This window comes from Lepus europaeus, chromosome 23 (assembly GCF_033115175.1).
Source record: "Lepus europaeus isolate LE1 chromosome 23, mLepTim1.pri, whole genome shotgun sequence".
NCBI lineage: Eukaryota > Metazoa > Chordata > Mammalia > Lagomorpha > Leporidae > Lepus > Lepus europaeus.
Window position 1 is genome coordinate 71,552 of NC_084849.1, and position 27,654 is coordinate 99,205.

General features: G+C 45.9%; 2 protein-coding genes across 2 annotated transcripts; both read right to left on the reverse strand.

Annotated features, from left to right (window-relative positions):
* Positions 1–5,380: 5,380 nt before the first annotated feature.
* On the reverse strand, positions 5,381–6,851 carry LOC133752330 (zinc finger protein 268-like). Its single transcript, XM_062182823.1, has 4 exons — positions 6,438–6,851; positions 6,232–6,387; positions 5,702–6,136; positions 5,381–5,548 (listed from the first exon to the last, which is right to left on the reverse strand). The coding sequence occupies exons 1-4, from the start codon at positions 6,849–6,851 to the stop codon at positions 5,381–5,383; spliced, it is 1,173 nt and encodes a 390-aa protein (XP_062038807.1).
* Positions 6,852–6,873: 22 nt separating this feature from the next.
* LOC133752080 (zinc finger protein 268-like) lies at positions 6,874–19,898 on the reverse strand. Its single transcript, XM_062182369.1, has 3 exons — positions 19,858–19,898; positions 15,351–15,551; positions 6,874–7,138 (listed from the first exon to the last, which is right to left on the reverse strand). Exons 1-3 carry the CDS (start codon positions 19,888–19,890, stop codon positions 6,977–6,979), a joined length of 396 nt encoding a protein of 131 aa, XP_062038353.1. The 5' UTR covers positions 19,891–19,898; the 3' UTR covers positions 6,874–6,976.
* Positions 19,899–27,654: the final 7,756 nt, after the last annotated feature.

Here is a 27,654-nt window from a genome sequence, read left to right on the forward strand (position 1 = left end):
AGGCCATAGCAGAGAGCTGGATCAAAGTGGAGCAGCCAGGTTTTGAACCAGTGCCCATATGGGATGCCAGCGCTTCAGGCCAGGGCGTTAACCTGCTGCACCACAGCGCTGGCCTGCATGCTACTGTTAAGTAGTCTCTTTCTCCTTTTCCTCCACTCCTCCCTAATGAGAAATGAGAATGCAACCATCACCACATAATGCATCCTAAAGCACACTTAACCACTGTTTCTAGATTGTCCACTTTCTCCTGGAACCTAAAGGACTCCCCGTTTGGTTATGTTACAGCTGTGTGACTTTGCACAATTCATTGATGCTATTCCTTTTCTCTCTTCAAGAACATGGATGGCCGGCACCATGGCTCACTTGGTTAATCCTCTGCCTGTGGTGCCAGCATCCCATATATGGACGCCAGGTTCTAGTCCTGGTTGCTTCTCTTCCAGTCCAGCTCTTTGCTGTGGCCCGGGAAGGCAGTGGAGGATGGCCCAAGTCTTGGGCCCTGCACCCATAGGGGAGACCAGGAGAAGCACCTGGCTCCTGGCTTCGGATCGGCGTAGTTCCAGCCATAGCAATCATTTGGGGGGGTGAACCAATGGAAGGAAGACCTTTCTGTCTCTCTCTGTCTATAACTCTGTCAAATAAATAAATAAAAATAATAATAATAAAAGCACATGGGGTGGTAATAAGACTTCTTTCTTTATGGAATTGAGATTACAGTCAATACTCAAAAGGTATCTTTTTCATCATTTTGTTTCCTATGTACTTTCAAACTCTGGTGTTTCCCCTTATTTCCATTTGCAGGAAATTCCCAGGAATCTTTGCACCTTCCCTCACTGTGGAATTAACTGGGGGATGGGATATATATTTATTCTAACAGAGACAGCTCAAAGCCCACCTAGACTGGCCTCCGAAGAACCTCTGCCTCCCTCCACGGAATGACCTTCATACTGGGGGCTCTCCTGAGGGAGTCCTTGCGCCATGAGGGCATCTTGATGATCCTGGATCCTGAACCTCTCAGATTTGTTAAGTATCCATCTGCATGTTAAAGTATTGTAGCTGTTGGGGACCCATCCTTTGGTCCCTTCCCATGGGGTCACAGAATTAAAGAGCTAGTCTTTTGGGGAATGCCTCCCTGGCCAGCATTCTGGAAAGGACAGTATGGTTGCTAGCCTTGTCATTATGCCAACATTTCTGGCTCCCACCAGGCAAGGCTGCATTTGTATTTGATGATACAAAAAACTGAAATCTAATCCTGGGTAGCAGTAAACCAAACATAGACTTTCTCTTGAGGCTGGCATTGTGGTACAGCAGGTTAAGCCACCGTCTGTGATGCCAGCATCCCATATGGGCACCAGCCTGAGTCCTGGATGCTCCACTTCCAATCCATGTCTCTGTTAATGTGCCTGGGACGGCAGCAGAGGATGGCCTAAATTCCTGGGCCCATGCACCCATGTGGTGGACCTAGATGGAGCTCCTGGATCCTGCCCAGCCCAGCCCTGGCCACTTGGGGAATGGACCAGCACGAGAAAGATCTGTCACTCTGCCTTGCAAATTAAAAAGACAAACGCAGCTCCCCTTTGAGCAGTCCAGCATTCCTCCTACAATTTTTTCAATGGTAGCAACTACCCCATCTCCTGAGCCTCAGTGGCCATAGGATCTAACAATCCGTTATATGTCGTGTCATGGGTCAACTCCCCTCCATGAAGTAGGAGACCTGAAAATCCTCCATCCTGTCTGGGAAAACATTTCCAAGTATCTACATATCATGGCAAGCGTCTGCCTACGCCTCACTCTCTAACACCCATTTCTGAAGCAACCCAAGTTACTAAGCTGTAGGCAGTAGAAAAACACAATTTGGCCGGCGCCGTGGCTCAACAGGCTAATCCTCCGCCTTGCGGCGCCGGCACACCGGGTTCTAGTCCCGGTCAGGGCACCGGTCCTGTCCCGGTTGCCCCTCTTCCAGGCCAGCTCTCTGCTGTGGCCAGGGAGTGCAGTGGAGGATGGCCCAAGTGTTTGGGCTCTGCACCCCATGGGAGACCAGGAGAAGCACCTGGCTCCTGCCATCGGAACAGCGCGGTGCGCCGGCCGCAGCGCGCTACTGCGGCGGCCATTAGAGGGTGAACCAACGGCAAAGGAAGACCTTTCTCTCTGTCTCTCTCTCTCACTGTCCACTCTGCCTGTCAAAAAAAAAAAAAAAAAAAAAAAAAGAAAAACACAATTTAAGGAATGAGCTAAAAGGATACCAAATAACTCAAAACTAAAAGACAGCACTGTGGCACAGCACATAAAGCTGCCACCTGCAGTGCCGGTGTCCCATATGGGCACTGGTTTGAGTCCTGGCTGCTTTACTTCTGATCCAACTCTCTGCTATGGCCTAGGAGAGCAGAAGATGACCCAAGTCCTTGGGCCCCTGCACACGCGTGGGAGACCCAGAAGCTGCTCCTGGCTCATGGCTTTGGATCGGCACAGTTCCAGCCATTGCAGCCATTTGGGGAATGAACCAATGGATGGAAGATCATTCTCTCTGCCTCTACCTCTCTGTCTTTCAAATAACTAAATCTTAAAATAAATAAATAAATAAATAAATGAACTAGGTTAAGATAAATGAACTAGGTTAAGAAAAAGACAATAGGCCAGCGCCGTGGCTTAACAGGCTAACCTCCGCCTTGCGGCACCGGCACACCAGGTTCTAGTCCCGGTTGGGGCACCGGATTCTATCCCGGTTGCCCCTCTTCCAGGCCAGCTCTCTGCTATGGCCCGGGAAGGCAGTAGAGGATGGCCCAAGTGCTTGGGCCCTGCACCTGCATGGGAGACCAGAAGCACCTGGCTCCTGGCTTCTGATCAGCGAGATGCGCCGGCTGCAGCAGCCATTGGAGGGTGAACCAACGGCAAAAAGGAAGACCTTTCTCTCTGTCTCTATCCATTCTGTCTGTAAAAAAAAAAAAAAAGAAAGAAAGAAAGAAAAAAAGAAAGAAAAAAAGACAATAACTACAGTGGTTTTTGAAAATCTATACAGAAAGAACTAAATACTAATAATCACATCAAGATGCTACCACAGAAAAAAAGCTTTGCTTTTCTGTACTTGAGTAGTCCAGTAAAAATTTAAAGCTCAAAGCACCTGTCAGCTGCCCGTAGTGAACATACCAAGTCCTTGGCAGCACATCCTGTGATGATGACATACACCTTGGGGGTCAGTTCTCTTAATGGAAACCAAGATAATCTAACTACTGGGGGCTGAACAGATTCCAGGAAATACAAACACATGAGCTGTGCACTATGTTTATTTCTGTAACAAACAAGGTAGCTGTCACAGGACTCCTTACAGAGGACAGAAAATAATAGCAAAAATGTTGGTAATTAGTACTTAAATCATTTTTAATAAGCCATAAAACTGCATTAAAAATGTTAAGAAAAAACCAAACAATGTTATTATGCAGGATGGAAATCCCTAGGGGAAGATACTGTATTTGTTATCTAATTAGCCTTTCACATATGGCACTCACAAACAGAATGCCAAACTGTATACAATTCATAATATAGTACACACAAGGCTATCTAAATATCCCTGTCTTAGGATTTATTTCTTGGTACCCTGATCATATTTTTTTCACACTAAAAAACAGAATTACATTCTATTACAATTTAGTTTTTTCTCCAATGTTTTTCTGGAAAATTGGAACAGAATTCCCCATAAAATACTTTCTATGGGGCCTGTGCTGTGGCATAGTGGGCTAAGCCTCTGCCTGTGGTGCTGACATCCCATATGGGTGCTGGTTCCTGTCCGGGTTGCTCCTCTTCCAACTCTCTGCTACCACCTGGGAAACCAGTGGAGTGGCCCAAGTGCTTGGACCCCTGCAGCTACGTGGGAGACCCAGAAGCTCCTGGATTCGGACTGGCTCCGCTCCAGCTGTTGCGGCCATTTGGAGAATCAATGGACGGAAGACCTTTCTCTGTCTCTCCTTCCCTCTAACTCCTTTCAAATAAATAAAATCTTAAAATAATTTCTAAAAGAAATTTTTGAGGGAAATTAATTTTCCAATTACAATAATACATATTTTTAGAGTAAACCTTGTGATACTTTATGGAGGTACTCTTTCTACTATTACTTAATTTATTCACAGACCATCCATATTCTATTTTTCCTCCCCCTGGAAGTCTGTCATTTTTAGAATTTCCATAATATAAACATGGGTCGTCTAAGATATGAGCTTCTGTAAAAAAAATGTTAACAAGAGGCTGGCACTGTGGTATAGTGGGTAAAGCCGCCTCCTGTGGCACCCGCACCCCACATGGGCACCATTTAGGTTCCAGCTGCTCCGATTCCCATCCAGCTCCATGCTAATGTACCTGGGAAAGGAGTGGAAGGTGGTCCAAGTGCTTGGGTTCCTGCATCCGTTTGGGAGACCCAGAAGAAGCTCTTGGCTTCCAGCTTCGGATCAGCCCAGTTCTGGTAGCTGCAGCCATCTGTGGAGTGAACCAACAGATGGAAGACCTTTCTCTCCGTCTCTCCCTCTGTAACTTTACCTCTCAAATAAAATCTCTTTTAAAAATTAACACTTTTGATAATCCTGCCATTTTACTGGCTCTCGGTAAAATCCTAATGTTTAATAAATTATGAATTTCAAAGGAATAAATTATATCTTCATTTACTCCATGGTTTCCTCTTTGTTATTTTTATGTAATTAATAAAATGACCAACATCCGTTACACTCAGATGCTTCCTTGATTCTATAGCTGTTTTTAAAAAGTGTGACTTGTTGCTGGCTGAAAGCTTTCATAGGGAGGCTGAATTCAGAGCGCCTCTATTTTCTGCTTTGTGTGTGTGCCCGTATGTAAATAACAGCTGTGGATGCCTCTGTATTCTGCTCAGTGTGCAGTGATTCTGGCTCCAGTTTCTCTTTCATACTATTTGGCTTGCATCTTCTGTGACACGACTTTCGAGAGGAAGTTCTTAACATGAGTCCTCAATGTGTTTCTCATCTGCTTGAGTTTTCTGATGCATAATGAGCTGTGATTTCCAGCAAAGGCTACACCGTATTCAGTGAATTTACAGGGTTTCTCTCCTGTGTGTGCTCTCTGGTGTGCACTAAGGATTGACTTCTGAGAAAAGAATTTTCCACATTCGTTACATCCATAGGGTTTCTCTCCTGAAGGCGTTCTCTGATGTACACTGAGCTGAGATTTCCTAAGGAAGGCTTTTTGGCACTCACTGCATCCATGGGGTTTCCCCCTCCTGTGTGTCCTCTGGTGCACAAGGAGCTGTAATTTCCCTCTAAATGGCTTCTCACAGTGACTGCACTTTTAAGGGTTTTCCCCTGTATGAGTTCGCTCATGGACAATGAGTAGTGACTTCCAAATGAAGGTCTTCCCACACTGACTGCATTCATGCGGTTTCTCCCCTGAATGTGTTCTCATGTGTACGATGAGGTAGGACTTGCTCCTGAAGGCTTTTCTCCTGCATGAGTTTGCTGATGTGAAATGAGCTGGTCTTTCCTATTAAGGCTTTCCCACATAAATTGCATTCATAAGGATTCTCTCCTGTGTGAATTCTCTGGTGCACAATGAGTTGTGAACTGAAACTGAAGGATTTCCCACATTCACGGCATTCGTGTGGCTTCTCTCCCGTATGCATTCTCTTATGTATGATGAGGTAGGACTTGCTCCTGAAGGCTTTTCCACATTCACAGCATCCATATGGTTTCACCCCTGTGTGACTTCTCTGATGTACGATGAGCTGAGACTTCCAACTAAAGGTTTTTCCACACGGACTGCATCCACAGGGCTTTACTCCAGTGTGAGCTCCCTGATGCGCGATGAGCTGTGACTTGAATGTAAAGGCATTTCCACACTGAATACAACCATATGGCTTCTCCCCTGTATGAGTTCTTTGGTGTAGAATAAGGTTTGACTTGGTATTAAAGGCTTTCTGACATTCACTACACCCATACGGTTTCTCTCCTGTATGAGTTCTCTGATGTACAGCAAGCTGTGATTTCAAACCAAAAGTTTTTCCACAGTCACTACATTCATAAGGCCTTTCCCCTGCATGAGTTCTCTGATGTGAGATGAGCTGGTATTTACGTCTGAACGCATTCCCACACTCATGGCATTCATAGGTGTTCTCTCCTATGTGAATCCTCTGATGTGTAACGAGTTGTGAATTAAAACTGAAGACTTTCCCACAATCCCTGCATTCGTGAAGCTTCTCTCCATATGAGTCTTCCTATGTATAACGAGGTAGGACTTGCTCCTGAAGGCTTTGCTGCACTCACTGCACACATAGGGTTTCACCCCGGTGTGACTTCTCTGATGTGTAATGAGCTGTGACTTCAAACTGAATGCTTTTCCACACTGAAGACACGCATACGGCTTTCCTCCATTGTGAACACCCTGGCGTACAATAAGCTGTGACTTGAACATAAAGGCTTTTCCACACTCACCACACAATATGGTTTCTCCCCTGTATGGGTTCTTTGATGTACCACAAGGTTTGACTTTGTATTGAAGGCCTTCCAACACTCACAACACTCATATGGTTTCTCTCCTGAATGAATTCTTTGATGTATAATAAGCTGTGATTTCAAATCAAAAGCTTTTCCACATTCATCACACCCATAGGGTTTCTGTCCCAGATGAGTTCGCTGGTGTGAAAGGAGCTGATCTCGCCTACTGCAGACTTTCCCACATTCACAGCATTCATAGGGATTCTCCTGCCTGGGAGCTTGCTGATGAACCAGAAGGTGTGACTTGCTACCGAATGCTTTCTTGCAGTAACTGCAGTCAAAGAGCTTTTCTCCCCTAAACATTTGTTGGCATGTAAGTTGTGACTTCTTATTGAGTTCTCCCAGATCCATTGCTTTCACAATATTTTATTCCAATAAAAGTCTGCTCGCGTTTAGAATGAAGAATGATTCTCCATGTACAGGAAACCCAATAGGATTTTCCCCATCATAATTAGTAGTGAAATCTATATTATCTTTCAAACTCTTTTTATTAAGCCCACTTTTATGAGGATTTTGTCTTGAATAAATGTAATCTGTACTAAAACATAGTTTTCCAAATGCAGTACATTCAAGGCTTTTTGCCATACTTCCCAGTTTGTCCTGATTTTCCAAATGTTCATCAATTTCCCAGGCTTTGTCTAGAAATGAACATAATTCCATGTTATAAATCATAATGTGATATTAGCACAACTTAAACATTAACTTAAATTGAATGTCATGAGGTTTTTCAGATAGTTTCAGATATTAGATCTGAACGTTAAAAAAAAAGGTGTGAATGTACCCAAACTACTGGAAACTGGAGAAAAGAAAGCAAAATAAAAACAAAACAGGTGGGGCTGGTGCTATGGCATATCCATCTGTGGCACCAGACTCCCATATGGGTGCCAGCTCATGTCCTGGCTGCTCTTCTGATCCAGCTCTCTGCTATGGCCTGGGAAATCAGTAGAAGATGGCCCAAGTGCTTGGGGTCCTGCACCCTCGTGGGAGACCTGGAAGAAACTCCTGGCTCCTGGCTTCGGATCGGTGCAGCTCCGCCCATTGCGGCCATCTGGGGAGTGAACTATCGGATGCAAGATCTCTCTCTCTCTCTCTGCCTCTCCTCTCTCTGTGTAACTCAGACTTTCAAATAAACAAATAAACCTTTAAAAAATAAATAAATAGCACAGCTCTGGTCGTTGCAGCCAATTTGGGAGTGAACTATTGGATGGAAGACTTCTCTCTCTCTCTCTCTCTCTCTCTCTGTAACTCTTTCAAATAAATACATAAATTTTTAAAAATCAATAAATAAAAATCAATCAATCAATCAATAAAACTATAGCAAGACTAGGAAAGGGAACTGCATTGTAAAGGAGAACCAAGTGTATGAAGAATTGAGTAGAACGAATATGAGAAAGGTGACAAGGCAGTGGGAGACAGTGCAGTAGGAAAGAAGATTCCACTTTCTGAAAACGAGGCCAGGCAGTGGCCCATGCAGGGAAGATTCTGGTGTATCGATCCAACCGAGGACAAAAAAGGCAGATGAGAAGTGGGTGTGGATATCAATTCCACTAGAAGAAAAAGAGTTTAAATTTTCAGGATGGAAGTTGCTATGGCTTGATTGTGTTTCCTTCAAAATTCACATTGAAGTATAATCCCATTGTGGAAGTATTAAAAGTCCTTGTGAAAAGAATTAAGTCATAAGGTATCTGTCTCACGGAGTGGTGCCTTATAAAAGGGCTGGAGATAACTAGGTTAGGTCCTTTTTGCCATTCTTCCTTTTCCCTACCGAGGAATCAGCCATTAAAGTGCTAGAGGTCAGTCTCTCGTCAGACACCAAACCTGCCTGATAATGAGCCTCTCAGCCTCCAAAACTAAGAGAAATATATTTCTGTTCTTTATAAATGACCCACATTGCAGAAGCTCAAATGAACTAAAGTCTTTTGGGGCCAGCACTGTTGTACAGCAGGTGAAGCTGCTGCTTCAGATGCCTATATCCCATACAGGAGTGCTGGTTCAAGACCCAGCTACTCTACTTCCAATCCAGTCCCCTGCTAATGTGCCTGGAAAGCAGCAGGTCATGGCTCAAGTACTTGAGTTCCTGCCACCCTTGTGGGAAACCAGATGGAGTTCTGGCTCCTGGCTTCAGCCTGGCCCAGCCCTGGCTGTTGTGACCATTTGAGAAGCAAACCAGCAGATGGAAGATCTTTGTCCTTTTCTTTCACTCTGCTTTTCAAATAGATACATAATTAAAAAAAAAAAAAAAAGAAAAAAAAAGTCTTGAGAAAAAAAAGTTGGCTTATTTGAAGGGGAGAGACAGAAACCCCAAATGGCCAAAACAGTTGGAGCTGGTCCAGGCTGAAGGATCCCAGAGTTTCATGCATTGTCTTCCATGTGGGCGGCAGAGGCTCACGTACCTGGTCCATCCTCTGCTGTTTTCCCAGGCACATTAGCAGAGAGCTGGATTCAAAGTGGAGCAGTGGGGACACAAACTGGCGCTCTAACATGGGAGACAGGCATTGCAGGAGGCAGCTTAGCTTGCAGCACCACAATGCTGGCCTCTTTAACAAATAAAAAGCTTCGGAGCAGCCATCATTGTAGCACAGCTGGTTAAGCCACAGTCTGTAACGCCAGCATTCCATACGGCTGCTAGTTCAAATCCTGGTTGCTCTGCTGCCGATCTAGCTCCCTGCTGATGCACTTGAGGAAGCAGCAGAACATGGCCCAAGTTCCTGGGCTCCTGCACCCACGCCAAAGAAAAGTTCTGGGCTCTTGGTTTCAGCCTGGCATAGCCCTGGACATGATGGCAATTTGGAGAGTGAACCAGCCAATGGAAGATCTCTCTCTCTCTCTCTCTCCTTGTAAGTCTGCCTTTCAAACAAATTAATTAATTTAAAAAAAATTTTTTACAGTGATTAAAGTTTCAGAAAAGTTACCCCATGTGGAGTGGACGGTTACCTTAGTGGTTTACATGCCTACACAGGAGTACCTGAGTTCAATTCCAGCTCCAACTCCTGATTCTAGTTTCCCGCCAATGCAGACCCTGGAAGCAGCAGTGATGGGCTCAAGTAACTGAGTTCCTGTTTCCCACATGGGAGGCTCAGACTGAGTTCCTTGCTCCTGGCTCTGGCTCTAGCCTTGCTCCAGCCCAGCCATTGCAGGCATTCGGGGAATGAACCAGCAGATGAGAATTCGGTCTGTTTGTTTGTCTTTAGATTTATTTATTTATTTATTTGAAGTCAGTTACCGAGAGAGAGGTGGAGAAGAGCGAGATCTTCCATCGACTGGCTCACTGCCCAAATGGCTACAGTGGCCAGAGCTATACCACGCCAAAGCCAGGAGTCAGGAGCTTCATCCAGGTCTCCCACATGGGTACAGGGGCCCAAACACCACTACTCTTTCTAGGCCATTATCAGGGAGCTGGATTGGAAGTGGAGCAGCCAGGACATGAATCGGTGCCCATACTGGATACCGGCATTGCAGGTAGTGGCTATGTCATAGCGCCAGCCCTTGTCTGTTTCTGTCTCTCAAACATATACTTTTTTAACCCTTTTTTAAAAATTTGTTTTTTAAAGATACAATATATGAAGAAAATGGTGAATATAAAAACAATGTAAATACAAAAACAATGATGAATATAAAAAAACAAAACAATGTTTGGTGTAACAATTTAGTTGCCACTCAGAGGCTGGCAGCTCACAGCTGGAGTGCCTGGCTTGAGTCTGGTTACACTTCTGATTCCAGCATCTTGCGAATGCACACCCTGAGGGGCAGCAGGTGATGGCCAAAGTACTTGGGCTTCTGTCACCCACGTGGGATTCCTGGCTCCTGGCATCATATTGGCCCAGCCCTAACTGTTACAGGGATCTGCAGAGTGATCCAATGGATAGAAGATCTTTTTCAGGATATCTCTATTTCAACAAAGACCCTTCGGACTCAGAAGGAAGACAAAGAGAAGCCAGGAGAGCACAAGGGAAATCATCACCACGTGGCACAGTGAGGCAGGTTCACTGGGGAACACACACGTGAGGGAGGGCAGGGGATTCAGGCTGGGTCAAGGACATCATGAAACGGCACGAGAATGTGTTTAAGGGGCAAAATGAAGACACGAACACACTTAGCATGGAAGACATACACTCCCTAACAAATATCAAAAAGAAGGATGGAAGTTGGGACTGTAGTTGTGGAATTTAAGTGTAAGGGATTTAACAGTACAATTTTAAGAAAAAGAAATTCAATTCAGGTGAGAGAAAGAAGAAAAACTTGGTTAAATGAATAATGAAATGAGCTCACTGCCAACAAAGTAAAAAGGAAACTGAGATGAAAAGGGAAGGTGGTGAGATTCTAAATAAGATCAAGAAAATGCAAAGAATTCACACTGATTCTGAATTAGGGGAAAGATCTCAACGTCTTTAACCCTCATCTGGATGGCCCCGACTTGGGATTTGGGTCTGCATCATCCACAGTTCTTCTACTCATTCCAACTGGAAGATGACATTGGGTTTGGCATGTTGATAACCTATAAACAGAAAATCACAGACTACCAAGACTAAACTTGGGATTCAGGGATTCTGAGGATTGAGAAAGATCTAGCTTAGAGATAGCATGCTTTTGTACTCTGGCATAGTAATCGACTAATCAACTGGAGTATTCTGATGTCAACAGGGACTAAGAAAATGTGTCCTGGGGCTGGTGTTGTAGCACAGTGGGTTAATCCCATATGATGACAGTTCAAGTCCTGTCTGCTCCACTTCCAATCCAGCTTCCTGCTCATGTGTCTGGAAAATTAGCAGATGACAGCCTAAGTATGTGAAGTATTTTATGGAAGAACCTCAGCTTTCATAACGAAGGCCAAGGGTTGGGGGGATGGGGTGTAGCCTAAAGATCACACACACTCCTCCTCAGGGTTGTAGCGCTTACCTAGTGACACCAGGTGGCTACAGTTCTCCAGCATCACACTCCTGTACAGGTGCTTCTGAGCTGGGTCCAGCAACTTCCACTCCTCCCAGGTAAAATCCACAAACACATCCACAAATGACAATGGTCTCTGAAATAAAATATTCTCATCCAATCTCAAGTTCTTTTCTTTTTTTTTTTTTTTTTTTTTTTTGACAGGCAGAGTGGATAGTGAGAGAGAGAGACAGAGAGTAAGGTCTTCCTTTTTGCCGTTGGTTCACCCTCCAATGGCCGCTGTGGCCTGTGCACTGCGCTTATCCGAAGCCAGGAGCCAGGTGCTTCTCCTGGTCTCCCATGGGGTGCAGGGCCCAAGGACTTGGGCCATCCTCCACTGCCTTCCCGGGCCATAGCAGAGCGCTGGCCTGGAAGAGGGGCAACCAGGATAGAATCCGGTGCCCCAACCGGGACTAGAACCCGGTGTGCTGGCGCCGCAAGGCGGAGGATTAGCCTGTTAAGCCATGGTGCTGGCCCCAATCTCAAGTTCTTTTACTGAGTTCATAGAAAACAATATGCTATCTAGGGTATTGATCATTTACATAAATAATCTTTAATAAGGAAAAACAAAGATTGTATTGAAAACATCCATATCAGTCATCGCTTCTTTTTTTTTTTTTTTTTAAGATTTATTTCATGTATTTGCAAGTCAGAGTTACACAGAGAAAAGGAAAGGCAGAGAGAGAAAGAGGTCTTCCATCCACTGGTCCACTCCCCAAATGGCTGCAATGGCCAGAGCTGAGCTGATCCGAAGCCAGGAGTCAGGAGCTTCTTCCGGGTCTCCCACACAGGTACAGGGGCCCAAGGACTTGGGCCATCTTCTACTGCTTTCCTAGGCTATAGCAGAGAGCTGGATCTGAGGTGGAGTAGCCAGGACTCGAACCAGTGCCCATATGGGATGCCCGCACTGCAGGTGGTGGCTTTACCGGCTATGTATGCTGCAGCACAGGCCCCAGTCATCTCTTCTTTCAACATGGGAATTGGGATAGCCTCTCTGTAAAGTTCTGAGCTGGGGCATGTGTTGTGGTGTAGTATGTTAAGCCACCATCATACTGGATGGTGGTTCAAGTCACAGTTGCTCTACTTCTGACCCAGCTCCCTGCTAATGCACCTAGGAAGGCAGCAGAGGACGGCTCAAGTACTTGGGCTCCTGGTCACCCATGTGGGAGATTCAGAGTTCCAGGTTCCTGGCATCAACCAGGCTCTGGCTATTGCAGTTATTTCAGGAGTAAACCAGTGGATGGAACATTCCTTCTCCTCTCTGTCACTCTGCATTTAAATAAATAAATCGATATTTAAAAAAAAAATACGGTTTTAAGCTGACTTGGGACCATCTACACAGGAGCTCCTGAACAGAGAATCTTCAGTGATAAAGGCAGGACAGTTGGGGCCAGCATTGTGGTGCAGCGAGTAAAGCTGCCACCTGCAATGCCAGGATCTCATTTGGGCGCTGGTTTGAGTCTCAGCTGCTCCACCTGCCATCCAGCTCCCTGCTAATGGCCTGGTAAAAGCAGCACAAGATGGTCCAAGTGTCTGGGCCCCTGATCCACATGGGAGACCTGGAGGAAGCTCCTGGCTTTGGCATAGCCCCAGCCCTGGCCACTGTGACCATTGGGAAGATTCTCTCTCTCTTTCTGTAACTTTGACTTTCAAATAAAGTAAATCTTTAAAAAAGGAAAAAAAAAAAAAAAAACAGAAAAGCAAGTCAGTCGTAGGCAAAGAAAGCCAGCTGGTGACCCTGCACACACAGTACTGACCTTTAGGTACCAAGTACCTTTAGGTACTAGGTGTGGATGAGATATGGTCCTATCTTTAAGAAAACGTCAGCACTGTATAGACAAACAGAATTAAAGACATGGGAATCAAAGAGGACAGGATAACAGAACAGAACACTGTCACAAAGGAGGAAGGAATCCATGCTACACTGACAGTATCAAGCGCAATCTGTGAGACAGCACTAGAGAAGCAAGCAATGCAACAGAAGGCTCATTAAAACTTGGAGCACTGGCATGGGTACTTGGGATAGCAGTGAGGATGTTGCTGGCCTGCCCACATTTCCTACTGGAGTGCCTGGGTGTGAGTCCCAGATCCAGCTTCCAAATGCAGGCCCTGGGAAACAGCAGTGACAGCTCAAGTAGCTGTGTCCCTGCCACCTAGTGGGAGACCTGGATGGAGTTCCTGGCTCCTGGTTTTGGCCTAGCCTGGCCCCAGCTGTTGTGGGCTTTTGGTGAGTAAATCAGCAGATGGGAGATGTATTTCTCTGCCTTTCAAATAAATAAAATACATAAAAAAAAACTTGTAAAAAGGCACATAATCTTTGACCATTTCTGACCATTGCCAGAGCTTTAGCATAAATAACAAGCATATGAAAAGATACTTACACAAGTGTAGCTACCATTTCCTGCTTAAGAACTGTCTTCTAGATTTGCGTCTTTTTGTTAATGTCGGCGGAATGCAGAGAATCAAGCTGAGCAGATAAGCCGCAGCGCACACACCCTGCAGCTTTGGGACCTGAGTCCAGCTCCCTCCCACACTCCCTCCCACTCCGAGCAGCACATCTCCCGCTGGCTTCATCCCAAATACCCACCCACCTGGGCAGGGTGATAACATTCTTGTGTCTTGCTTTGATGCCTCTTTTTCTAAATTTAAGATGTTTTCCATTAAAGACATTCTTGTCAGTAACTGACAAGTCTTTCTACACAGCTGTTAAGGGGGAAGGGTTTATTTTTTGTTCAAGACATGTAGTGGGGGCAGCGCTGTGGCGTAGCAGGTAAAGCCACCGGCTGCGGTGCCGGCATCTCATATGGGCATCGTTTCAAGTCCTGGCTGCTCCACTTCCGATCCAGCTCTCTGCTATAGCCTGGGAAAGCAGTGGAGGATGGCCCAAGTCCTTGGGCCTCTGCACCCATGTGGGAGACCTGGAAGAAGCTCCTTGTTCCTGGCTTCGGATCAGCGCAGCTCTGGCAATTGCGGCCATCTGGGGATTGAACCAGTGGATGGAAGACCTCTCTCTCTCTCTCTCTCGTTGCCTGTCCTTCTCTCTCTGTGTAACTCTGACTTGCAAATAAATGAAATAAATCTTAAAAAAAAAAAAAAAAAAAAGGCACATAGGTTTCCTCCCTGCAAGAATTCTGTTGACAGGGGTAGGAATATCCTGAGTGGTAACCTGAGTAGTACTATGAGTTGACATTTAACTGCTTTTAAATACTTTTTTATTCAGGCTATCTTTTATACTAGACCTTGAAAACTAGAGTTGAAAGTAACAAAAAAGATAATTATTTTATATTTCATAGTTTTTATGGATCTTATCCGAAGGAGTATGTCAGAATGCATTAGTTTGTTACTGGAGTAGTTTCATTTCAGAATAGAACGCTGAATGTTATTTTTTGATCCTTTTTTAAAAAAAGGAAAGGCACATGCGCACACACACACAGAAAGAGAGAATGAGAATGAGAGAGAGAGAATATCTTCCATCCATTGCAAGCCAGAGGTGGGTCAGGCTGAAACCAGAAGCCAGGAACTCCAGTCAGCTGTTCTACAGGGTGGCAGGGGCCCAAGCATGTGGGCCGTCCTCTGCTGCATTCCCAGGTGCATTAGCAGGGAGGCAGATTGGAAGCGGAGCAGCTGGAGGGTAGCTTAACCTGCTACTCTACATGCCAGCCCCTGCCTGAACTCTTGTTGAAATATATTTATGTGTCTTAAATTTCATCTTCTTATGGCCTCTCAAATCTATGTATCTTATACAACACACTCTAAAAATAAAACTGTCACCACAGATAAATCCTCATTAACAACAATTCTGGCTGGGGCTGGGGCTGGGGTTAGGGTTAGAATTCTGACTTTGACTCTTAAATGTTAAAACCAAGTCACTACTTGTCAAATTATTAAACCAAAAAAAAAAGGGAATAAACTCAAGGAACTCACCCAGGACTTGCTGACTTTCAGCTGTTCTTGGGAAACAAACAACCATTCTAGGACTTGCTCTGTTGTGTGACTTTTCTGCCTCTCCCTGGGGACCCCAGGAAAGGGTTTCCGGTCAGAGGTCCCTCTGCTCAGGATGCACTCTTGACCTTGCAGCTTTCTGATCCGATCACATGAAGCAGCTTGTTCCTGGAGAGGTGGAACCTGTGGACTCGAGAGCAAGCTTAATTCAACGATGCACTTCCAGTCTCTGGCTGGTGAATCACGCGCACAGGGAGCCTGAGCTGGGTGTTCTGTGGTGTGGCTGGTGCCACTGCAGGATCAAAGATGAAGCGTATAAAGGGAGCCTGGCAAATGAATGACAGTCCCACCCAAACCCTGCACAGGCCCCCAGGAACCCTGAAAATCCACCTGATGTTTAAACAAACCCTGGCAGCCACTTCAATGAGATGACGCACACCAGTGTGAAATCTGGAATGAAATGACATCTCACGCTTAACATCCAGATGTCTGGAACAATTCACTTCACTTCTGAGCCTGCTGTCCGCGGCCAGCTGAGACCACCAGTCCTGAGAAACAATCAGCAAACAGATCTTTCCAGAAACACGGATTCTCACTCTGAAGGAAAGCTGCTGGACACAGAAAGCAAACTGATCAGCACAAGAGAGCAGATGCAGGGGCAGCGAGAGGTAAGAGACAGAGGGACACAGAGGAACAGAAAAGCGGAGGAAAATAGGAGAAAATCGCTATTAGATGAGGGAGTGGAGCGAGAAGGCTGAGATAGTAAGAATGAAGCACCAGGAGTTCATTTTCACAAAATAAAACATGCACACATGAGGAAAACATTAGAAAACAACGCTTGTTGGACTCCAGCAAACAGAGGCTCAGAGGCAGAAACAAGGTTTCCTGATGAGGCTGAACAGGCTGTGATTCCAGCCTTCCCTGCTGACGACCGTGGCGGGAACCCCAAACTGTGATGGCAGAGAAAGATATCCCAAGCTTGTCCCAGCCCCAAACAGAAAATTCTGAAACCATAAAAAGCCCCATGCAACAGTACTGAGGGGGTAAAAACCAAATGAGGTTTTGATAAACAATACAAAATACCTGGCCACACATACACACACATACACAAACTGTAACCTATTATGTCAAAATGAACTAAAAGAAATCAGAGAAACAAAACTTTGAAAGGACAAATATATGATAAATAAAAGAGCCTACAAGGCAGATACCTATACAACCTGAAAATGTGAAATAAGAAATAACCAGAATTCAGAATTGAAGTGGAAAAAAATTTAGAAATGAAGACTGAATTAGCAGAAACATAGAAAAGGGCCACACAAGCTAGAGAACACAGGTAAAAAGTGGAGAAAGCCTAAGGAAAAAATAAAAAATTCAAGGGAAAGATAAAATAATGAATGAAATGGCACATGAAAAGGTTGTTCACAGAGGCATTTTTCATAACCCAGACACTTATGACTAGAAAACTGGCTAAGTAAACCATGGTCCATCCACACATGCCCTGTCACACAGTCACTAAGAGAAAATGAGACCCGGGTAGGGTGAGAGCCAACGGCAGGTGAAAACCAGAAGAGCGTGATGGACAGAAAGCTGGCTTTGGGGGCTGGCTGTTCGGCATAGTGAGTTTGACGCCACTTGGGATGTCCTCATCCCATAGCAGAGTGCAAGTCCTGGCTCTGCTCCCAATTCCAGCTTCCTACCAATGCATACCCTGTGCTCAAGGATTTGGGTCCCTGCCACCAAGGTAGGAGATCCGAACGGAGTTCTTGGCAGTACCTGGCTTAGGCCTGCCCCAGCCCTGGCTATTGTGGACATCTGGGGAGTAGACAAGGAAACAGAAGACCTCTGTCTCTCTCTCTTTCAAATAAGTTAAATAGATTCTTTTTTAAAAAAGCTAACTTTGGTGTAAGACAAGGGGGGACAGCACATATGTATACATGTGTATATCTAACACATAAGTGGAATCATACAATGTTTAGTCTTTTGTGTCTATCTTCACTTTGCTTAGTGTTTTTTTTTTTCTTATTATAGCCTGTATCATTAGCTCCCTCCTTCTTCAGCTGAAGCGTATTTCACTCTGTTCAAATGTTCACCAGTTAACAGACATTTAGATTATTCCCTGGAACACAGCAGCTGACCTCTCAGAGCCTTCTCTGTTCATCCGGGGCAACTACACACCCCACGTGGACACAACAAGGTACTGACCTGGGCCTGCTTTGTCACTTTTACTTGGTCTTGAGGTCAGGGAGCTGAAAAATGACCTTCACAGGTAACCCATCAGGCCCAGGAGAAATCCTCATTCTATATCCAGAGACAACAGCGAAATTGATGTAGAACCACACCACCGGATTCAAGTCCTGGCTCTGCATTGAGCAGGAGTGCAACATGGACTTCCGATTTGCCTCTCTGGGCCTCAGTATCCTGACCATCCAAGAAGAATGATGATGCTCACTGCCAGGGCCTACTGTGAGGTTTCAAGGTGCTAACACCTAGTACACATTTAGCACAGAAATCAGAGATGAACACTGAGCACTAAGATTTGGTTAAAATGGAAAAAAAAAAAAAAAAACCACACATATATATACACATATATGTAAACACTTAACGAAATAAACAATTCTAAAAAATGGCAACCATCAAGATAAAAAGCATACACTGCTTTTTAGAAGAGAGAACTCTATCTTCAAATATCCTCCAGCTCTCTAGTGCCTCTTTTTTTAAAAAACATTTTATTTATTTGAAATGCAGAATTACAGAGAGGCAGAGGCAGAGAGAGAAGTCTTCCATCCGTTGGTTCACTCCCAAATGGCCACAACGGCCGGAGCTGAGCCAGGCAAAAGCCAGGAGCCAGGAGCTTCAGCAGGTCTCTCATGTGGGTGCAGGGGCCCAAGCACATGGGCCATCTTCCACTGCTTTCCCAGGAGCATTAGCAGGGAACTGGATGGAAAGTAGAGCAGCTGAAACTTGAACTGGCAGCCGTATGGGATGCCAGCATTTCAGGCAGAAGGGTCTCTGAAAATCCTAAGCAGGTCACATTGCTGCCTTTTTTTTTTTTTTTTTTTAAAGATTTATTTGAAAGTCAGTTACACAGAGAGAAGGAGAGGCAGAGAGAGAGAGGTCTTCCATCCGTTGGTTCATTTCCTATTTGACCGCAATGGCCAGAGCTGAGCCGATCCGAAGCCAGGAGCTGGGAGCTTCCTCCAGGTCTCCCACACAGGTGCAGGTCCCCAAGGACTTGGGCCATCCTCCACTGCCTTCCCAGAGCTGGATCCGAAGTGGAGCAGCCGAGATTCGAACCAGTGCCCAGATGGGATGCTGGCACTGCAGGTGGTGGCTTCACCCACTACACCACAGTGCCAGCCCCCAACTGCTCCCTTTCTTAATATCACCCTTCTTTTTTTAAAATTTTTATTTATTTATTCAAAAGTCAGAGAGTTACACAGAGAGAAAAGCGGCAAAGAGAGAGAGAGAGGTCTTCCATCCGCTGGTTCACTCCCCAGCTGGGCAACAGCCAGAGCTGCACTGATCCGAAGCCAGGAGCCAGGAGCCTCTTCCCGGTCTCCCACGTGGGTGCAGGGCCCGAGGACTTGGGCCATCTTCCACTGCTTTCCCAGGCCACAGCAGAGAGCTGGATGGGAAGTGGAGCAGCCAAGTGTTGAACTGGCACCTATGTGGGATGCTGGCACTGCAGGTGGAGGATTAAACTACTGCACCACCGCACCGGCCCCCTAATGTCCGAGAATGTTGGGTGTCTTCACTTCCCAAGCTGACCTCTGCCATGTCCACCATACACTACCGCCACCCACTCTCAGAGCACCTATTAGGACAATGATCAATTCATCATTAAACTTAGGACCGGCCTCGAGGTCCAGCCAACAGAACATGATAAACAATGCTGTTGATTAAATCATGTAACAAGCATGTATTTTTCCAAGTGGGGCTCAAAGATGTTACACACAGGAGACAGTAAGTACTGGTTGAAAAAAAAAAAAATTGAGGACAGATGATTGTGCTTTGCTTAATTCAAAGTCCAGAATGCAAACTTGGCAGAAAAGAGGCACAGTCGTAAGCCGGTTGGAGTCCCGGCTGCTGCGCTTCCCATCCAGCTCTGCTATGGCCTGGGAAAGCAGTAGAAGATGGCCCAAGTGCTTGGGCCTCTGCACCCGCGTGGGAGACCCAGAAGAAGCTCCTGGCTCCTGGCTTCGGATCAGCCCTGTTCTGGCTGCTGCGGTCATCTGGGGAGTGAACAAGCGGATGGAAGATCTCCCCCCCCTCCCTCCCTCTCTCTCTTTCTCTCCCTCCCTCTCTCTCTCTCCCTCTCTGTAACTCTGCCTTTGAAACAAATAAATAACCCTTAAAAAAAAAAAAAAAGAAAGAAAAGAAAAGGGAGAAATGAAGTCCGACAACCGGACCGAGACTGACGGCGCCCAGGAAGGCTGAGGCCACCGGACCCCGCGCGCCCCACGGCGGCACGAAGGCGGCGACTTACCCAGAGGGAGGCCGTCCGGCCCCTCGTGCACATCGTGTGCGCCTGGCGGCCCTCCCCGCAGCCCAGACCCTTCCCTGCTGTGGCCAGCGGTCCTCGCCTCCGACGCCCATCAGCCGCGCCCTCCGGAGGCGGGCGGCAGAGGCCACCTCAGCGCTGCGCGCTCCCGCCGCGGCCGGCCCCTCGACCCCCCAACAGGGACCGAGCCGCACGGCGCCGCCGCCGCCGCCTCCCGGATCCGCCGCCAGGCCGGCTCGGTCCTCGCTGCGGACTCCGCGGCGCTCGCCCGGGTCCTTCGGCCACGGCCTGTGGATCGGGCGAGGCCGGCCGCCTCCACACTGGGGTGACTGGGTGGCCCCAACATGGAGAGGACGACCCCGCGGGCCCAACCGCTCTCCATCCTCGCCGAGCAATGACGGTCGTGACGGGCGCACAGAAAATGCGTCAGCGCAAGCCGACGGCAGACGGGACTACAACTCCCGGAAGGCTCTGCGCCAGGAGGCGCGGCTGAGGCGCGGGGCGTGCGGGGCGCCCGCGGCTCGGCAGTTCGAGGCTGCGCACTGGAGAGAAATAGTGAAAAGCTTGAGTAGCGCAGAGGTCTGAGGAACAAGCACTGTAGCCTCTGCATCTCCGAAGTGGCCGTCATGCACTCTGCAATGAACCGAAGATCGCTTACAAGCAATATTTTAATGAAAAATCTTTTCAAAAAAATTGGTGATTCCCATTTTGGGGGGCGCTTTTCAATGTCTGGCGTAACAGAAACCAGCTGAATTCTTTCGCTTGTGCCCCCAGTCTGCTGCCCTGTTGTTTTAGTGGGAGTCGGTGAAACAGTACAACGTGAGACCGCAGCGGTAGGCTGGTTCTACTCTTCCTCCGTTTACTCATTGGTCAGGGCGGCTAGCAGGTGAAGCCGACGCCTGCAGGGCCAGCATCCCATATGGGCGTCCGTTCTAATCCTGGCTGCCCCACTTCCGACCCAGCTCTCTGCTAGGGCCTGGGAAAGCAGTAGACGGTGGCCCAAGTCCTTGGGCCCCTGCACGCGCATGGGAGACCTGGAAGAAGCTCCTGGCTTCTGATCAGCTCAGCTCAGCTCCGGCCATTGCGGCCAGAGAGTGAAGGAGAGGATGGAAGACCTCTCTCTCTCTCTCCCTCTCTCTCTCTTCCTCTCTCTCTCTCTCTCTCTCTCTCTCCCTCTCTCGCTCTGCCTCTGCCTGTCTGTAACTCTGCCTTTCAAATAAATAAACAAAACAAAATGTATTGGTCTTTTTGTGTTTTGCATTTTTTAAAAAAGACTGACTTATGTATTTATGATTTATGTGTTTGAAAGAGAGAGGCAGGTGGGGAGGAGGGGAGGGAGGGGGAGGGAGGGGGGAGGGAGGGGGTCTTCTGTCCGCTGATTCACTCCCCAAATGGCTGGAACTGGGCCAATCTGAGGCCAGGAACCTGGAGCTTCTTCCCATTTCCCATTTCAGTGCAGGGGCCCAAGCACTTGGGCCATCTGCTGCTGCTTTCCCAGGCCATAGCAAAGAGCTGGATTGGAAATGGAGGAGCTGGGACTCCAACCAGCACCCTTATGGGATGCCGGCACTGCACAGTGGCTTTACCCGCTACACACAATGCTAGCCCCTGAATTCTTTCATTATGCATAATTTTATAACATCATGCATTAGCCATTTGGAAAACATCAGTTCACCGTCTCCCAGGGTCTGGAAGCAGAGCTGGTACTTGAACCCAGGCCCTCCATTATGGTTATGTGGGCATCCCAATCAGCACCAAACATCCACCCCCACACCACCTGTACTCTCAGTTTCCAGATTTAGAAGCCTGAAATAGAGAAAAGCTGCATGATGAAATTGTTCATTCTATCACTTTGCTGCTCTGGGAACTCTGGAGTGGGGACGTAGCGAGGGAGGAGCATGACGGCAGGAACAGTGACAGCCTGGTGCTGATAGGAAGGGTGCATGTACAGCACTGAACGCGCGCGTCCAGCAGTGCTCCAGTACCTTCTGCTGCAGCTCCCTCAGTGACACGTTCCTGCGTGAAGACTGGGGGTAACATGGCTCTACTAAGTTCTTTGCTTTGCACCCACAGCCCTACATCATGCATTCTGGAAAAGAAAAAAGGAGAGGAAAACCCACTCATCAGTTCAATGTCATCTGCATGACTTCCTTGTGACTGCAGTTATTCGAGTCTGACTGAAAACAATGATTCCAACAGGCAGCTGCCACGGCACGGAGCCCTTGGGTGTCACTTTTAGTCTAAGACACATCTGATCATTTCACCTTGGGTCCAAGATCCTAAATGGCGGGACCAACATTGCGGCACAGCATGTTAAGCCACAGCCTGCAATGCCACTATCCCGTATGAGCACCAGTTTGAGTCCTGCCTGCCTTATTTCTGATCCAGCTCCCTGCTAATGCAACAGGGAAAACAGCAGAAAATGTTGCAATTATTTGGACCTCTGCCGCCCATGTGAAAGACCGGGATGAAATTCCAGGCTCCTGCCTTTGGCTAGGCCCAGTCCCTGCCATTGCAACCTTCTGGGGAGTAAACCAACAGACGAGGTTCTCGTTGTCTCTGGCACTCTAACTCTGCCTTTCAAATAAATAAATCTTAAAAACAAAATGAAAAAGATAAATTTTAAAAATCCTAAATGTTACTACCATTATGTTATAAAAGACAAACTGGGGCTCCATGTTAGAGTTTCTGTATAGAGTTACAAAGATGGCCCATACAGAATCCAAAAGAATGTCAAATTTTATGTACATACAATGTATTCAATTTTTAACCACAGCAATTTTGTCTCCTTACAGGCAACTGGGCCTTGTGAACACTACAGAACCTCTGAGCATTCCTCAACCCTGCACTAGCACAACTCCCTCCACCAGAATCCCTTAGGTTTTTTTCTTATTCCAACCATACTTCATTTCCACAGCTGCCATACTTTTTTAATTTTTTAATTGTATTTGAAAGAGCCAGAGAGCGAGAGAGAAACGGGGCGGGAGGGGGGACTCTTCCACCCACTGGTTCACTCCCCAGATGGCCACAATGGATGCAGCTGGGCCGGTCCTGTTGTACCTGAGTGTAAACAAAGGGGCTCCACACATTGATAAAATTTGATGGTCCTTTATCGCCGGCGGTGGAGAGTGGGCTCATGCCCTAAAGAACTCTCGACCCTGAAGCCCAAAGCACAGGGTTTATAAAGGCAAAAAGCACAAAATTGGGAGGGGAATATATGGTTGCTAGGATCGGGGGAATACATGGTTACTGGGGTCAAGCTGTCCTAAAACCTATGTGAAACTAGTTTCAATTATAATCTTGACAATACCAGTTACAATCTTAACAATTCCAATTATAATCATGACATTAATCCAGGTGTTGGTTTTAATCATATGTAGGACATAGGCAAATTACATTTTTATCATTAACCCAGGTGCAGTCTATCCACTTCCAAGCTTGAGCGATCATGCTAGGGGGTTTCTATGCTCTGCCAAGTGTGATGTAGTGGACTGCTACTGTTCAGCTGGTTTAGATCATAGTTTCAGACCAGTCTCACGGTGTAGGGGGGCACCTTCCCAGAATGGAGTCTCAGGTGTCAAGGTGTTACTTCAGTCCAAACCCAGGAGCCAGGAGCTACGTCTGAGTCTCCACACAGGTGCAGGGGTCCAGGGAATTGGGCCATCTTCTGCTGTTTTCCCAGGTGCATTAGTAGAGAGCTGGATAAGTGAAGCAGCTGAGATTCGAACAAGTGCCTACACGGGAAGCCGCCATTGCGGACAGCAGCTTTTCCCATTATGCCACACTACAGGACCCAGCCCTTAGTTGTTTTTTTTTTTTTTATAGACCAATATAGCAATTTTAATAATAGCTTTTAAAATCTTTAACTCTTTTTGTAGATTGCCAATTGATTTGAATTGCTTTTTCTTTTTAGTAACCTCAGTTAACCATACTTTCTCTCATTTGGTACTGTTAATACATTATTGGCTTCATCTGTTTACAGAGCCATCCCAAAGTACTGAATACAATAAAAGTGGCTGGAAAAAGTCCATAGGAACCTATAGGAGGACAGCTAAACACAGAACCAACAACGCTTTAGTTTTATGAGCAGCACATCATATATAACTGTGGATGACAAAAGACTTTAAGTCGCCATGTTTAAAATTATAAACTCATCAACCAACAAGAGGCACTTGCTTACTTCACAGTATTTTTGAAAGCACCTGTAGGATTTTACAAGTATTTAACCCTTTAAGCCTCTGGGGCTTTCTCATTAAGATAACTATCATGTCTAGTAACACAAGATCATTAGACTTTTTAATTCTCAAACATTTGTATTAATAGCATTTTCCATTATAGAAACTTAAAGTCTGGTACCACATCACATCTTGACAGTCCTTCTAATATACTCCAAATAGACTGATTAGTTGGTGTCTCTATAAGATGAGAGACATAGGTCCTTCGATTTTTTCAGTTGGGCCCAAACTGGAAAAACCAAAGTCCAGGATTTACTGGAAATTTTAGAGACCAGATTGTTTGAAACTTTGATTTTTTGAATGCCTGTCAAGAATGCCAAGAAGGCTCAAAATCCAAACTATCTGGTTGAAATAAGATTTCTTAAAATCATGACATAACATAGACCAAATTTGATCATTGTTACAAGGTGATTATTCAAATTTTTGAAAAAAGCACATATTTAAATAACCCATAGCTCTTAATAAAAATTCAGCTGTTTTTGAACAATTAGAATTTAACAGACATCAAGAGAATATAATAGATTACTTTAACACATTGCTTTAACAGAGCATCAGAGTTTAATTCTATGTCAAAGAGAAATTGAGCTTCCTGTGATCTTTTGCTGTGAGGTTTCCTTCCTTTACCTTCTTTCATATTGGTGACCATGTTTCTGTGTTTCTGTGTGTAAGACATCTTTAAGCATCTTTTGCAGGGCAGGATGAGTGGCAACAAATTCTTTCAGTTTCTGTTTGCTATGAAAAGTCTTAATTTCACCTTCATTCACAAATGAGAGCTTTGCAGGATATAGTATTCTGGGCTGGCAGTTTTTCTCTCTTAGTACCTGGGCTATGTCTCGCCATTCCCTTCTAGCTTGTAGGGTTTCTGATGAGAAGTCTGCTGTGAGTCTAATTGGAGATCCTCTAAGAGTGATCTGACGTTTCTCTCTTGCACCTTTTAGGATCTTTTCTTTATGTTTCACTGTGGTGAGTTTGATTACAACATGTCGTGGTGAGGATCTCTTTTGGTCATGTTTATTAGGGGTTCTATAAGCTTCCTGTACTAAGATGCCTCTGTCCTTCTCCAAACCTGGGAAATTTTCTGCTAGTATCTCACTGAAAATGCCTTCTAATCCTTTCTCCCTCTCCATGCCTTCAGGAACTCCTAGAACCCGAATATTGGTTTTTTTAATAGTATCCTGTAGATTCCCGACAATATTTTTTAGATTTCTGATTTCTTCATCTTTTCTTTGGTTTGCCTGTTTCCTTTCCTGTTCTCTGTCTTCTAAGTCTGATATTCTCTCTTCTGCTTCGCCCATTCTGTTTTTAAGGCTCTCTAATGTGTTTGTCATTTGATCTATTGAACTCTTCATTTCATTATGATTTCTAGTCACTATCAGAGTTTCTTGTTCCACTAGTTGTTTCATTTCATTTTGATTCCTCCTTAATATTTCACTTTCACGAGAGAGATTTTCTATCTTGTCCATGAAGGATTTCTGTAGTTCAAGAATTTGTTTTTGAGAACTTCTTAATGTTCTTATCAATTTTTTGAGATCCGCTTCTTGCATTTCTTCGATCTCATCATCTTCATAATCTTGAATTGGGGTGTCTGTTTCATTTGGGGGCGTCATAGTTTCTTCCTTGTTCTTGTTAGCTTGGTTTTTGCGTTTGTTGTTTGGCATGTTGGAGATATTTGGTTTCTTCACTGTGGTGTTTTTTCTTGTTACACTATAGCTCTATATTAAGTGGACTGTCTGCTTTCAGTGGAGCCTTAGAGGCTTGAGATGTGTGTGGACTGAGAGCTGTGTTTGGTTCCTCAGGGTTGAGGGTGTGTCAAGGATGACACTCCCAGGTTAGGTGTGGTAAATCTCTCTTTCTTTTTTTGATTTAAAAGGGAAGTAATTCCGCACAGCTGAACGTAATTGGAGGTAGTTAGCAGGCAAATGATATACCCACAGGAGCCAGAGATTGGAAGCTCTTTCCCAAGGACCACACAGGGAATCTCTGCTGCCCTCAGTGTGGGCTCCAATTCTCCTGCAGTCTCCCACTGGGTTGCCCAGTTGTTTTTTTTTTTTAACTGTAGAAAAATTCTTGTAACAATGTTTACCATATTTTAAAAATTGTTTTATTTGAGGCCGGTGCCGTGGCTTAACAGGCTAATCCTCCGCCTTGCGGTGCTGGCACACCGGGTTCTAGTCCCGGTCGGGGCGCTGGATTCTATCCCAGTTGCCCCTCTTCCAGGCCAGCTCTCTGCTATGGCCCGGGAAGGCAGTGGAGGATGGCCCAAGTCCTTGGGCCCTGCACCCGCATGGGAGACCAGGAGAAGCACCTGGCTCCTGCCTTCGGATCAGTGCAATGAGCCGACCGCAGCAGCCATTGGAGGGTGAACCAACGGCAAAAAGGAAGACGTTTCTCTCTGTCTCTCTCTCACTATCCACTCTGCCTGTCAAAAAAATTTTTTGTTTTATTTGAAATATATATATTTATCTTCATCTTTCGACTGCCAGTTCTCTCGCCAAATGCACACAGCAACTAAGGCTGGCGTAGGCTGAAGCCAGGAGATGGACACTCAATCTTGGTCTCCCACATGGGTGGCAGGGACCCAAGTACTTGAACCATCACCTGCTGCCTCCCAGAATGAGATTAGCAGGAAGCTGACCTCAGAAGCAGAGCCAAGACTCGAATCCAGGCACTCTGATAACGATTTGCTGGAGTCCCAGTCTCTCAACCACTGAATCAGACGCCTGCCCTGACCTTAATTTTTAGTGGCATTAAATACATGCACGTCTTGTAGCCAAAATCCATCACCTTTCTCTTGCCTTTAGATTCCAGTTCTTATTTTTTCCTCTCAATTTTTTTAAAATTAGGGCCAGCACTCCGACAGAGCAGGCAAAGCCTCAGCCTGCTGTGCCGGTATCCCATATGGGTGCTGGTTCAAGACCTGGCTGCACCACTTCTGACCCAGCTCTCTGCTTTGGCCCGGGAAAGCTGTAGAATATGGCCCAAGTCCTTGGGCCCCTGCACCCACGTGGGAGACCCGGAAGAAGCTCCTGGCTTCAGATCAGCCCAGCTCCGGCCATTGCTTCACCTGCTGCACCACCATGCTGGCCCCTACATGGTCTTTACTAGAATTACTGCTACCATTTTAGCTCAGGTTTTCAGTGAGTTGGCAATGGAAGTACTGGAGTTCTGGAAATAAGCAGGCCAGGATTTTATGAAAAGATAGGCATGTCTCTAAGTCATTCTAAGACTAACTTTATGCCTGGACAGCACAAGACACATAGTAAAATCAATGTGTGCATTACCCAAGGGTGAATGTTAAGATAGTTCGACCGCACATGTGCCTATGGCATTGATAACTGATGTTAGGACCCTGCTTTAAATTCCTCTGCTTTTTCATTATCTTCCGGGTAACTGCCATGCTCTCTAACCAGGTGTAGCAGCAAGGAACAGCAGAACACAGAAACAAAGCCAGTGATTCAGGTTTGAACCTCAGCTCCTCCACTTCTTACTGTTCGACTTTGGGTCATTTTGTTAAAACAGAGGAATAGAATTGAAAGAAATTTATAAA

What these genes read in the sequence shown, in the direction of transcription:
- LOC133752330 (XM_062182823.1), bottom strand. Translation starts at nt 6,851, where the DNA reads ATGGATCTGGGAGAACTCAATAAGAAGTCACAACTTACATGCCAACAA. An exon ending in GGGAGAAACCATATTGTGTG is followed by an intron (nt 6,388 to 6,437) that starts GTGAGTGTGGAA and finishes ATTGTACGCCAG; the next exon opens with GGTGTTCACAATGGAGGAAA. An exon ending in ATCAGAGAAGTCACACAGGG is followed by an intron (nt 5,549 to 5,701) that starts GTGAAACCATAT and finishes ATTGTGCACCAG; the next exon opens with AGAATTCACACAGGAGAGAA.
- LOC133752080 (XM_062182369.1), bottom strand. Translation starts at nt 19,890, where the DNA reads ATGTGCACGAGGGGCCGGACGGCCTCCCTCTGG. An exon ending in GCCGGACGGCCTCCCTCTGG is followed by an intron (nt 15,552 to 19,857) that starts GTAAGTCGCCGC and finishes TCGAGTCCACAG; the next exon opens with GTTCCACCTCTCCAGGAACA. An exon ending in TGAAAGTCAGCAAGTCCTGG is followed by an intron (nt 7,139 to 15,350) that starts GTGAGTTCCTTG and finishes GTTCATTTCTAG; the next exon opens with ACAAAGCCTGGGAAATTGAT.